Consider the following 12,320-nt stretch of genomic DNA (forward strand, 5'->3'; position numbering starts at 1 on the left):
TTTAGCAGCGCACGCATTGAAGCATGTCACCGCGCCTTTTTAATTTATCCCAAGTGACAACCTGGTAGTTGAGGACGGTGATACTCCTCAAACTATCCAGTTTGCTGTTGGGTGAGAGCTGTACTAAAAATATCGGCAGCTTCCGTTTCTCCCGCCTGTACAAAGCCGTTTGGAATGGCTTGACGCTGATGATCTCGAGATCATCACTCGCTTTGCGGCAGAGCTCATCATAGAGCGTCTGGGGTTCCGTGCAGGAATCTATGCCCTTTAGAAGGACCGTTTTGATTTTCTCCAACTTAGTAATAAAACGGAAGTACTCAGTGGTGGCTTCTTTAAGTAAGAATTTAATTTTTTTATGATCCTCCACAGTGTGGCAGTGGATCGAATGTCTTTTATTACTAAGTCTTTTAATAAAAAAATGTTCGCCTATGGCCGACTTACAGACATAGTTTTATGGTATCCTCTAGCTCCATTTGAATACATTTATGGGTGGCACGTTTTCTTTTTTGCTTCGTGTTGTCTGTGGCTGCTGCTGGTGTACTCTCCCACGCTGCTGCTCCTGGGCTTGCTGCTGTTGAGTCCGCACCTGCTGCTTACTTCCACTGGGCTTACTGCCTCTGTTGCTTGTTGTTGTTGCTTTTTATTTTGCTGTTCTGGCTGTTGTTGTTGTTGCTGTTGCTGCTGTGGCTGTTCTTGCTGCTGCTCTGGCACTTGTGTGGGCAGGTGTAGTTGTTGTTGTTGTGCAACTTGTGCAGGCAATTGTTGTTGTTGTTGCCGCTGTTGCTGCTTTGCTTGTTGCTTATGCTGTGGAGCTTTTTGTTCTCGCTGAGGTTGAGGGACTTGCTGTTGCTGCAGTCGAAGCTGCTCTTGTTGTTGTTGCGCTGCATTGGCTGCTTTTGCGGCTTCCTTATCTGCGAGCTCTTGCTTTTCCTTGGCTCTGCGGGCTTCTTGCTTCGCTTTCATGAGCTGGATCAGGGGCGCGACTTCTTGTCTGAGGGCATCCATTTTCCTCTCAAACTCATTTATCTTTGTTTGGAGGGTCTGCTCCTCCTCTTCTTCTTCGTCTGATGACGGCTCTGGCGATGAATGATCAGCGAGATTGTTGCTGTCACCCGTTGTATAATGCCCTTCTCCCCCGTCGGACATATAATTAAACTCTTCCTCCACCGGAGAGTTGTTCATCTGCTCCTGTATTTTAGCTGCCCCTTCGGTTTTCGCTGTACGCGCCGTTTCCCCCCCTTTAGTAGGCAGCTCAACTGAAGGGTTTTGGGAACGACGCTTCGGCAAATTCTTCAGGTTCGGCTTCGCAAAGATGCGTCTCCTCTTCCCTCCCATATCGACTGTTGTTGCCGTTGGCTTGGTTGCTGTTGGGTTCCTTTGTGCTGTAGCTGGGGCACCTTTCGATGTCCCCGCTATATCACCTGATTGCAAACGCTCTAGGTCAAGCGAATGCTATTTTTTAAATTTTTAGTTTTAAAAAAAAACCTCCAAATTTACTTCGACTCAGGTGGGAATCGAACGCCGTTCCTTCGGCTCTCGGGTCCGATGATATTACCACTGAGCTACTGATGACTTAATAGCCTAACTGGTTAACTTACTTCTCGTTTACTATTCACTTCCCGATTACGAATTAAAACCACTGTGAAAGCCGATTTGCGCGTGCACACTCTTCCACAGTACAAGATCGACTTTCAAAACGGTTGCCACTACTGAATTCAGCATACTCGAATTAACTAGAATCGATGTGTCTCCGCTCTGTTGCAAAAAAAAAGTTCTAAAAACTATCACAGTGTTATTATTATAATGCAAAAATTTTCTCTAATATAGAAAAAACTCAAACGCCATCCACAACAGCAACATGAAAACAAGTTTCTTTTTCATTTCAAAAATAATTAGGTATACACTCCAGAAATCTTTCATGAAAATATACAATTTCAAACCAGTTTTTGTCTACAAACATTAGGTATGTTTTTTTGGCATCGCTGTCTGCAGCCAAATTCGATTTCCCAAAAAAACGTATCCGCAGTTGCCCATCCGCAGCTGTCTAGCTGTCAGATAATAAAACAAAAACAAAAAATCGAATTTTATTGCAAATCATTTTTGAGTAGTTTTGACGCATAATTAATTTATTTTTGAAACGTAGAAATAAAACAAACCAAATGAAATTGCTAAAAATGGATTTTCCTGATTTTCCATTTGTATATCCATCTGCATTTGTTCAATTGTTTGATTTTTTATTTTTGTTTTGCTTTCGGATAAGTTTTGACATATCCCTTCAAGCAAGAAAACGGAGTCCAGAAAAGACAGTCCGACCTCCGACCGAGAAAAGCGGGGTTGCACTCACACACTTGCAACTTTTTGTGTATGAACACAAAGTCTAAGAGAATCGTGGTGAAAACTGAGAAAAGGAAAAAAAAGTAGACAGACATAGCCAACAAGAGCAAAAGCGTCATTTTGTTATTTTTTGTTGAAGTGTTCAGTCGCGTCGTGTCTCGTGTATAATTATAAACAATTATATCAGGTATGTTGTATATATCGCTCAAAGTGTTTGGATTAAAGTGATGTGTTTCTTTTTGTGTTGTAGATGTAATCTCTAATGATGAAGAAAAAGGCAGAAGGTGAAACATGCAATTGGGCATCTAAAGAAACACCAACAACAGCAGCAACAACAAATAAAATAAAATGAAAAAAATGTATTGTATTTTATATTGTATATATTGTGAAAATTTCGTTTGCCAAAATTAAATAAAAAATAAAACAGTTTCAGTGAAAAAAAAAATAAATCTTGTTCTTTTTTTGGTCGCAAATGCGAAACGTCATCCCTTTTTTATTCCTCTTTCTGGTAGGTTTTCGCTGCTCCGACTCGGGTCCGCCTTCGGCTCAGTTTTCTCGGAATGGAGATTTTCACCACACCAATACATATGCAATCGACTTCGCGGTGATTATAATTTCCATACTAATTTGAGCCGCCTTCGGACCAGTTTCTGATCCGAAGTCGGACTCAGCTCCGCCTCAAGCGGAGTGGATTCGGACCGAGGTCGGACCTGTTTGCTTGAAGGGATTGGGGTATGTTCGTAGATTTGGTCAGCCGTGCATATAAACAGTGTCCCGTTTATATGCAAAGTCGAAAGATCGAAGTTGAAATTCGTATGCGAAATGTGGAAGACTTTTTTTGTTTTTTCTAGCGCTATTTCGTCGCTTGGATGCTATCTTGTTCTAAAGGCCATTTTTTACGAAAGTGAGTTAAGTATGAACTCTTTAAAATTTTGGGAGGCTCTTTCGTTTGACGCCAACTACTTTTTGCAAAAAGTCAAAAGGTGAAAATTTTCAAACTCATTTTGTGACAGTTTTTACGCAAACACAAAATTTAAAATAATTATGCAGAAAGCTTATTTTTTGGTTTAAAAAACATTTTTTGTAGTTTTTTTATTTCCAAAAACAAATTGCGTTAGAAAGAAGTAAAACATTTTTACTTTTGTAATAATTTCTACTTTTTCACTTCTTAGGTCATTGTAGTTATGGCTTTATCATGTCATTTTTGTTCAATAAACTCCTTTTTATCTTCTTTTTTATTACGTTGAAGAAATAGAAGCATATTTAAAAAAAGAATTTCATAATTTCTATCTTGTCCAATATCCACTTTTTTTGATGGTTTGTTCAATATGAACTTGTTTGTTTGTGTTGTCTTCTATGTTGTTCAATATTGAGTTTTTCTGTTCAATATCCAACATATTTTAAAAACTTTTTGTCACTTCATATGCCATTTATCAATATCCAAAATGACTTCTGTTTGATTTTAATTTATAATATAATTCAAAAGAATTGAAAAACTATTTCTATTACTTGTTTTAAAAATAAAATTGTAAAGGGTTGCAGAAAAAAATCATTTGAAAACAAAAATTTTGTACAAAATGAAATGTAGAAATAATTTTGTGTTTTAAATTGCGTTGCACTCTGCGAACATAACCTTCGAGACTCTCGAGTTATCCGATTATCCGTAGTTTTCTCCGATCGAGTATCGATACTCGAAAAAATGTCAATTTCTTATCCGCAGCCAGATTTAAGTTTAAGTTTTATCCGCAGCTGGGTGTTGTATTTGTAATACATGGAAGCTCCCACTGCAGATGGGGATAGCTGTGCCAAAAAAACACGCCTATTATATCCAAATAAAGATCTAAAAGTATACCTACATCCATTTGCATGTCACCCCGCACGCGTGAGTGCGATGGCGATCTCATAAAGAGACAATAGGCGTGTTTTTTTGGCATCGCTATCTGCAGCCAAATTGTATTTCCCAAAAAAACGTATCCGCAGTTGCCCATCCGCAGCTGTCTAGCTGTCAGATAATAAAACAAAAACAACAAAACCGAATTTTATTCAAGATTATTTTTGAGTAGTTTTTACGCATAATTTATTGATTTTTAAACGTTAGAAATGAAACAGACCAAATTAAATTACTAAAAATGGATTTTCCTTATTTTCCATTTGTACATCCATCTGCATTTGTTCAAAGTTTGATTTTTTATTTGGGTTTTGCTTTCGGATAAGTTTTTGACATATTGGGATATGTTCGTAGATTTGGGTACAGTCGTCGTTCATGAATTTGGAGTTTTTATAGGTGGCCCGTTTATATGCAGGGTCGAAAGATCGAAATTGAAATTCGTATGTGAAATGTGGAAGACTTTTTTTAATTTTGACAATAAGGGTCAAAATTTGTATAAATAACTTTTACTTAACTTTAAGGTATAACTACAACGGCCACTTTTTGCAAAAAGTCAAAAAGTGAAAATTTTCAAACTCATTTTGTGATAGTTTTTCTGTCCACAAAATTAAAAATAATGATGCAGAAAGCTTATTTTTTGTTTTAAAAAACAATTTTTGTAGTTTTTTCCTAAAACAAATAGCGCTAGAAATAAATAAAAAATTTTTACTTTTGTAAATTTCCCACTTTTTCACTTTTTAGGTCATTGTAGTTATGGCTAAAGTCTCAAATAGATCATGAAATCTGAGACTTTTCCCCTTTTTCCTCACTTTACATCCACTTCTAGCTGTCAGATTCATAAATTTGAAAAAAGTGGACATATCCAAACTCATTTTTTGAAAGTTTCTGCATACCAAAATTAAAAGCAATGATGCAGACAACTTATTTCTTGATGTCAAAAACAATTTTTTTAGTTTTTTTTTAATATGGCGCTAGAAAGAAAAAAAAATACTTTTGCAAATAAAAACGACATTACAGAAAAATATTAAACACCGTATAATAATTATGTGCGACTTGTTCCTTGATTTTATTTCACTAAAAAGCATTTAAAGTTTAGAGTAGGTTAAGTTTTCATCAATGGTAAATATGTATATAAATGAAATGTAGAAATAATTTTATGTGTGCGTTCCAATACTAATTCAAAATAAACTTAAATAAAAGAACGCACTTTAAGTACGTTGCAGATTGCACTCTGCGAACATAGCTTCGAGACTCTTGATTTATCCGATTATCCGAAATTTTCTCCGATCGAGTATCGATACTCGAAAAAATGTCAATTTCTTATCCGCAGCTAGATTTAAGTTTAAGTTTTATCCGCAGCTGGGTGTTGTATTTGTAATACATGGAAGCTCCCACTGCAGATAGGGATAGCGGTGCCAAAAAAACACGCCTAATGAATGAAAACGTCGGAAAAAAAGGCTAAGAAATGCAAAATGACCTAGAAAGCTAAATTTTGGATATGTTGTAGGGGATGCTTAAAAGAGCTTAACTTGAAGTTTTCGACCAAGATTTCCTATAAGCTTTTTCCGCCATTTTGAAAAAAGGATAAAATTGGTTTATTGACAATAACTCGGCTATCTGACGAGATCCGAAAATTTTTTTAAAGAGTTCTACAATTCATACATACACATTTTTTGTGTTTCATAAACCGTTTTCGAGATATCGATCAAAAGAGTCAAAAATTTAGGACATGCCATTTGGTTTTTGACATTATCTATTTTTTTGTGATGAATATCGAAAAAACTATTAAGATAAAATTTATAGACCCTGTTAAGACCTACAATTTCGTATTATTATTTTTTTTGACAAAAATTACGACCTCCAGCCGGCCACAAAGTCGTTTAGTCCGCGCCCACAGCCAAGCAAGCCGCTCGTTCGGTTGTAAAAAACACAATCATTGATGTTTTTTTTTTAATGTTTATACCTATTATTATATCAGTAACACATATGTATGTATGTATTTATTTAATAAATAATGAGAAAATATTTTTAATGGTTTTTTTTTAACCCAAATTTTGTAAATACAGTATATCGACTTTTTGTGTTGAGTGTACATTTTATAATTTGCTTCAATCTCTATATTATTTTATTTATCAAAATTGCAAACCCTAACTCATTCAACTTTTTTGAATAAAAAAAACATAACTTTACATTTCCAATATTTGTTTGTATGAACATTTACAGTAGCGAGCAAAAAACTTGCAAACGAAAGAGGTTTAAAGAGTTTTCAACAAGAACTAAGTTATTTTACATCGTATAACTACCAAATTTGGAAAAAAAAATATTGGAATTGCTTTATTTTCATTTAACAGAGTCAATTTGTGGAATATATAACTCCAATACAATTATTTGGTCAAAATACCAAAAAGACTATGTGCCATTGTTTGTAAAAAAGTGCTGCCAATTGAATATTGGTTTTAATTAACAAAATATTTACATTAAAAACCAAAAATATAAACAATATATATGAATAAATCATTATACTTCATTGTTTTTTACACATTTGCATTTATTTTGCTTTGGCTAAAAACGCATATTTATGTAAGCTTTTGACCAAATAATTGTTTTGGAGTAAATTCCACAAATTGACACTGTTTAATGAAAATAAAACAATTTCAATATTAAATGCCAAATTTCGTAGTTAGGGCCATTTTTTCACTATTGCTCAACTTGATACAAACCTTCGAGTTTGCCAACTTGAGAGTTGACTTGTACTCGAGAGTTCAAACGCAAGTTGTAATTTCTTTTTATTCACTAATTATTTTCTCAACTCTCCAGTTGAAGATCTTAAGTTGGTCAATTTCAAGTTTGAAAAATATCCCTGGGATATTAATGAAATATGAAACAAAAACTGTCAATTATTTAAATTAATATTTGAATCTGTCATATCCATAGCATATTTCTATTCTTTTTTTGTTTAATTTTTCGATTTTTGTTTGCTTTTTCGATTTTTGTTTCCTTTGGAATATTAATTCGTTGACACAATAACTGCCAACAAAATTTTGACAGTAAAATTTAAAAAAAAATCTGAAGCAAGCTGTCAAGTTTGGTCGGCAAACTTCTACTTTTAAGGGAAGTTGAGAAAACTGGAAGTTGATCAACTCTCGAGTTTAAAATCGAAAGTTGAAAACGTCAACTTGGAGTGAATAAAACCGAAGTCGGAAGTTGAGGATAAATATTCTCAAGTTATTTTCAACTCCGAGTGAAAAAAATGGCCCTTAGTTCTTGTTTAAAACTCTTTAAACCTATTTCGCTTGCAAGTTTTTGCTCGCTACTGTAAATGTTCATACATCTTGGATATGTAAAGTAATGTTTTTTTTAAGTATAATGAGTTAGGATTTGCAATTTTGATAAATAAAATAATATAGAGATTGAAGCAAATTATAAAATGTACACTCAATACAAAAAGCCGGTATAATGTATTTACAAAATTTGGGTTAAAAAAAACCATTCCAAATTTCTTCTCATTATTTATTAAATAAATACATACATACATATGTGTTTCTGATATAATAAATAATATAAACATTAAAAAAAACATCAATGATTGTTTTTTTTTACAACCGAACGTGCGGCTTGCTTGGCGGTGGGCGCGGACTAAACGACTTTGCGGCCGGTTGGAGGTCGTTATTGTTGTCCAAAAAAAAAAAAATTAAAATACGAAATTGTAGGTCTTAACAGGGTCTATAAATTTTATCTCAATAATTTTTTCGATATTCATCACCAAAAAATAGATAATGTCAAAAAACAAATGGCATGTCCTAAATTGTTGACTTTTTTTATCGAAATCTCGAAAACGGTTTATGATACACAAAAAATGTGTATGCATGAATTGTAGAACTCGTTAAAAGCTACAAAAAAGTTTTTACTGAAATTTTCGTATCTCGTCGAGTTATTTTCAAAAAACCAATTTTATCCTTTTTTTCAAAATGGCGGAAAAAGCTCATAGGAAATCTTGGTCGAAAACTTCAAGTTAAGCTTTTTTGAGCATCCCCTACAACATATCCAAAATCATAGAGGAAGGAATACCTAGAGAACCGACTTCAGGGGGTTGTTCTCTTCGACCCTACAAGCTGCAATGAAAGAAAAAACTCCACAGTGGCTATATGTGGTAGTTTCCCCGTGCATTTTAAATGGCACTAACACATTCAACTGTGGAGTTTTGCTCAATGCGCTCAGTGCGCAATTGAGTTGAACAAAAAAATTCTGTTAATTCAAAAATTGAAAAACTAAATTTTCAGAAAAAAATCTTTTTTTGACATTTAATCAATAAAAAATATATTAAATATTACTTTTTATTGCTTTTAGCATAAAAATCAAACAATATTTATGAACTTTATTGCTAAAAACTATAAAAATTAAAAAAAAAAAGTATAAGCGCACGCTAATTACACCATGAAAAGTATAAACAGTGCCTAATTTTCCACCACAGAAAAATAGCTCAAAGGTGAGTATTTTGACAGATCAAAATGAAAAAAAAATTCAACATGGATTTCAATTTCAAAGTTCATTTTAATTTTTCAGGAAATTGTGATTTGATGACGATTTAAAGCATTTGAGTCTGATTGGGAGGAGAATTAGAAAAAATTGACGATCAAATTGTTAAAGATAACGCAGAACCACGACCTGGTACAACCAAACATCGACAGTATTATTACAAACGAGTAAGAAGACATATTTAATTACTTTGCTTTATTTGACGAAAAATTAAATTCATAGATTGCATCAGAGTTTTCCAACTGTCGTATTTGTACTACATCAATCTAACCCTGAATGAATGAATGAATGAATGCGGTGTGGGGGAAAATTGCACTGCGACCTTAAAGGTCTATTGTGCCCCCAAATTTGGCTTCAATTTACTACTTACAGTACGGTCTCCAGTTTGATACTTTTTAGGTATTTGATTAACTGGAGTATTTCTATCGATGGTAGATCTTTACTTGTTACCTGGTGCTGGCCCAGGTGTCTGTTTCGTTGGTGCATTAGTGCTTCACAGTTGACCAGTATGTGTTCTGGTGTCTCTTCATTATTGTTGCAGAATCTGCAAGTAGCACTGTCTGCCAGGCCAATGTTGTTGAGGTGTTTTCTCAATTTGCAGTGGCCTGTAAGGATCCCTGTTATTATTCTCAGGTTGTTTCTACTCAGGTTAATGCAGGTTTTAAATCTTTTTTGGTTGTATTTCCCAAGTAATGATTTCGCCTGTCTGAGTTTAGGAGTCTCTTTCCAAATTTTTGTTCGTTTGGTTTCCTCATCGGTTTTTATCATTTGTTTGATCGTGCTGTCTCCAATTCCGCAATATGGTTCTGGGCCCATAAGAGGTGCGGTTGCACCTGCTTTTGCTAAGGAGTCTGCTACTTCGTTCCCTTGTACTCCAACATGTCCGGGAACCCAGTAGAGTGTTATTTTATTTGCCTTGCCAAGCTCGTTCAGCTTCTTCACACATTCCCATACGAGTTTGAAGTTGATGGCGTATGAGTTTATAGCGCGGCCTGGTCTGACATGATGACAATGTTTTGGTTTTTGTATTTTCTTTCGAGATTTCGTTCTGCGCATTTATCTATAGCATTGATTTCCGCTTGAAAAATGCTAGGAAACTGTCCAATTGGAATGGAAATTTTGGTTCTAGGCCCAAATATTCCTGCTCCAGTTCCATCAGCTGTTCTTGATCCATCAGTGTACCACTTGATGGCGTTTGCATTGAAAGTATAGTTCGTGGATTCACTTACCCACTTTGCCTTGCTACTAAACTGTGTTTGAAAGTTTTTCTCAAAATTGTATTTCTTGATCATGCAATCTCTTGGGATGTCAAGGAGGTTTTTAACTGTGGTGTTCGATATTGAGTCCCTTTCTTTGAGACCAATACTCTTGCCCGTACCAGTTCCCTCCTTTGCAAATCTCAAGATTGTTCCGTTAGCAGTACTACTTATTACTTCATGAAGTGGTCTTAAGTGGAGGATGACCTCCATTGCTGCTGTAGGGCAAGTTCTCATTGAGTCGGTAATACATAAGCAGGCCAATCTTTGAACTTTGTTTAATGTCTTTTTAGTTGTAACTAGTTCGGTTCTTTTGTGCCAAACAACCGCACCGTAGGTGATAATGGGTTCCCGACTGTTATTTCTAAGTGTTTATTCCAGAGCAGTTTACGGTCTAGTGTGATACCTAGATATTTTACCTCTCTTTTTAATTCAATGACCTTACCAGCTAGCTGGATAGGTCTGATATGAGGCAAAAGCCGTTTCCTTGTGAATGGTACAATTGTAGTTTTTGCTGGGTTGATATTTAGCCCCACCGTCAAACACCATTTACTTGTAGCTGAAAGTCCTCTTTGGATGATATCGCAAAGGGTCTCCTCGAACTTCCCGTAGGCGGTTATTACAATATCGTCAGCAAAATCAAGACATCTAACCCTACAGTACCCGATTCCTGAAGAACAAAATACTCGCGGGCCAAAAATGTATCCACCCGAAGAAGCTCTGCAGGGCTTTGGTATACTTACATTTTCGAGATATAAGCAGATCAAAATTAATTTTTATCTTCGAAACGTGACGTCATAGATTTTTTTTTACTCCGGATTTGAATTTAAAACGCTAAAATCTATTAGAAAAGTATATTTTGGTTTACGGAAAAAATAAATTCTCAGTTTTATTGAACATTGAAACTTTTCATTATATCATGTTTTCTTATATTTAATTAAAAACATAGTTGGCAACCATATAACATTGAAACTTTTCATTATATCATGTTTTCTTATATTTAATTAAAAACATAGTTGGCAACCATATAACCCCAATATTTTCAATTTTCTTATGAAACATAAATAGAAGAGATCTCAAAATTGTGATAAATTAAAAAAAAATGCATGAAATAGCGTAATTAGAGGTCTTAAAGTGTGTTTTACTAAATTGGCATTTTTTGGACTTTGTTCTCAATTTTTTTGATTTTTTTGTAAAGAATATGAATCTATGAGTTCTAAATCTTAAATCTAACACCTTTTTGACATTTAGCCCAATTTCTAGCTTATATACTGTTTTGAAAATGAAAATTCTATTTTAAAGTTCATTTATTCCGCCATTTTGGAGCCGCCATTTTGAATAAAAAAAAGTTGGCAGCCTTTTCGTATTCTTCATACTATATTCATTCAGTGTACCAAATTTCATGACTTTTCGTCCAGAAACGGCAAATGAATTTTGACGCCAAAAACGTAGAATGGCACCACTGTGTGGCGCTCAGTTTATTTATTTCATACAAATTCTGGCTTTTCAAGTTACCACCAGAGTTCCTGAGATCGTTTCACTTCATGATAGTACTATGGAAATATATATACAATGATGATCATTAGAAAAAAGTCTGTATCGAGAACTGTCAGATGGAAGAAAAAAAAAGATGATTTCATAAGTTTTTGACAGCTGGCCACTGATCTCTATAATACACTGGATAGTGGATAGTGTATTGAGTATAACAGTTTGGATGAGGCAAATTGAAGATTTCTGGTATGTACCAGCCAACATCATACATCTCTCTCTAAATTGAAAGAAGGAAAGAGAGATGAGATATTTGCGTAATCAAACATTACTGAAACGTCCAAAAAATTAAAAAATAATATTTTTGTAAATTCGAAAACATCTCTATAATCATCGGAAGGTATTAGTAGAATTTTATTTATTTATTATTTTCTTACATTTATTTTTTTTATTTGGATAGAAGAAACACCGAGAAATAATTGATTTGCTTTGGAAGTATTACGAGACGAATAGTTATCATTCGCAGGCAGCAAGAATTTTGGATAACTTGGCCACAACTCCAAGTGAAAATATTCCATTATACGTCGGCGGCTTCGGTAATACGAAATATTGTGAAAGTGACTCTCGCCGCAGTGCATCTGCGTCTTGGGTAATAGGAATGATTGTTAAAAGATTATTTTTTAGCGTGGATTTCGAAAAGTTTAGATCAAAGATATTTGTATTATTTACTTTTCGTAGCATTCTTGATATAGGTTCATTTTGGCCATATTCAGTTCGGTGGTAGGGTATGCTAAAGAAAGGGACAGATATCAATCGAC

General features: G+C 34.5%; 1 protein-coding gene across 1 annotated transcript; it reads right to left on the reverse strand.

Annotated features, from left to right (window-relative positions):
* Nucleotides 1–463: 463 nt before the first annotated feature.
* On the reverse strand, nt 464–10,251 carry LOC129907854 (uncharacterized). Its single transcript, XM_055984273.1, has 3 exons — nt 9,988–10,251; nt 674–1,452; nt 464–623 (listed from the first exon to the last, which is right to left on the reverse strand). Exons 1-3 carry the CDS (start codon nt 10,249–10,251, stop codon nt 464–466), a joined length of 1,203 nt encoding a protein of 400 aa, XP_055840248.1.
* Between the last annotated feature and the right edge of the window lie 2,069 nt (nt 10,252–12,320).

The sequence above is a fragment of the Episyrphus balteatus genome, chromosome 1 (genome assembly GCF_945859705.1).
Source record: "Episyrphus balteatus chromosome 1, idEpiBalt1.1, whole genome shotgun sequence".
NCBI classification, from domain to species: domain Eukaryota; kingdom Metazoa; phylum Arthropoda; class Insecta; order Diptera; family Syrphidae; genus Episyrphus; species Episyrphus balteatus.

What these genes read in the sequence shown, in the direction of transcription:
- LOC129907854 (XM_055984273.1), bottom strand. Translation starts at nt 10,251, where the DNA reads ATGAGAACTTGCCCTACAGCAGCAATGGAGGTCATCCTCCACTTAAGA. An exon ending in TTAGTAGCAAGGCAAAGTGG is followed by an intron (nt 1,453 to 9,987) that starts GTAAGTGAATCC and finishes TTTAAAAAATAG; the next exon opens with CATTCGCTTGACCTAGAGCG. An exon ending in GAACAGCCACAGCAGCAACA is followed by an intron (nt 624 to 673) that starts GCAACAACAACA and finishes AACAACAACAAG; the next exon opens with CAACAGAGGCAGTAAGCCCA.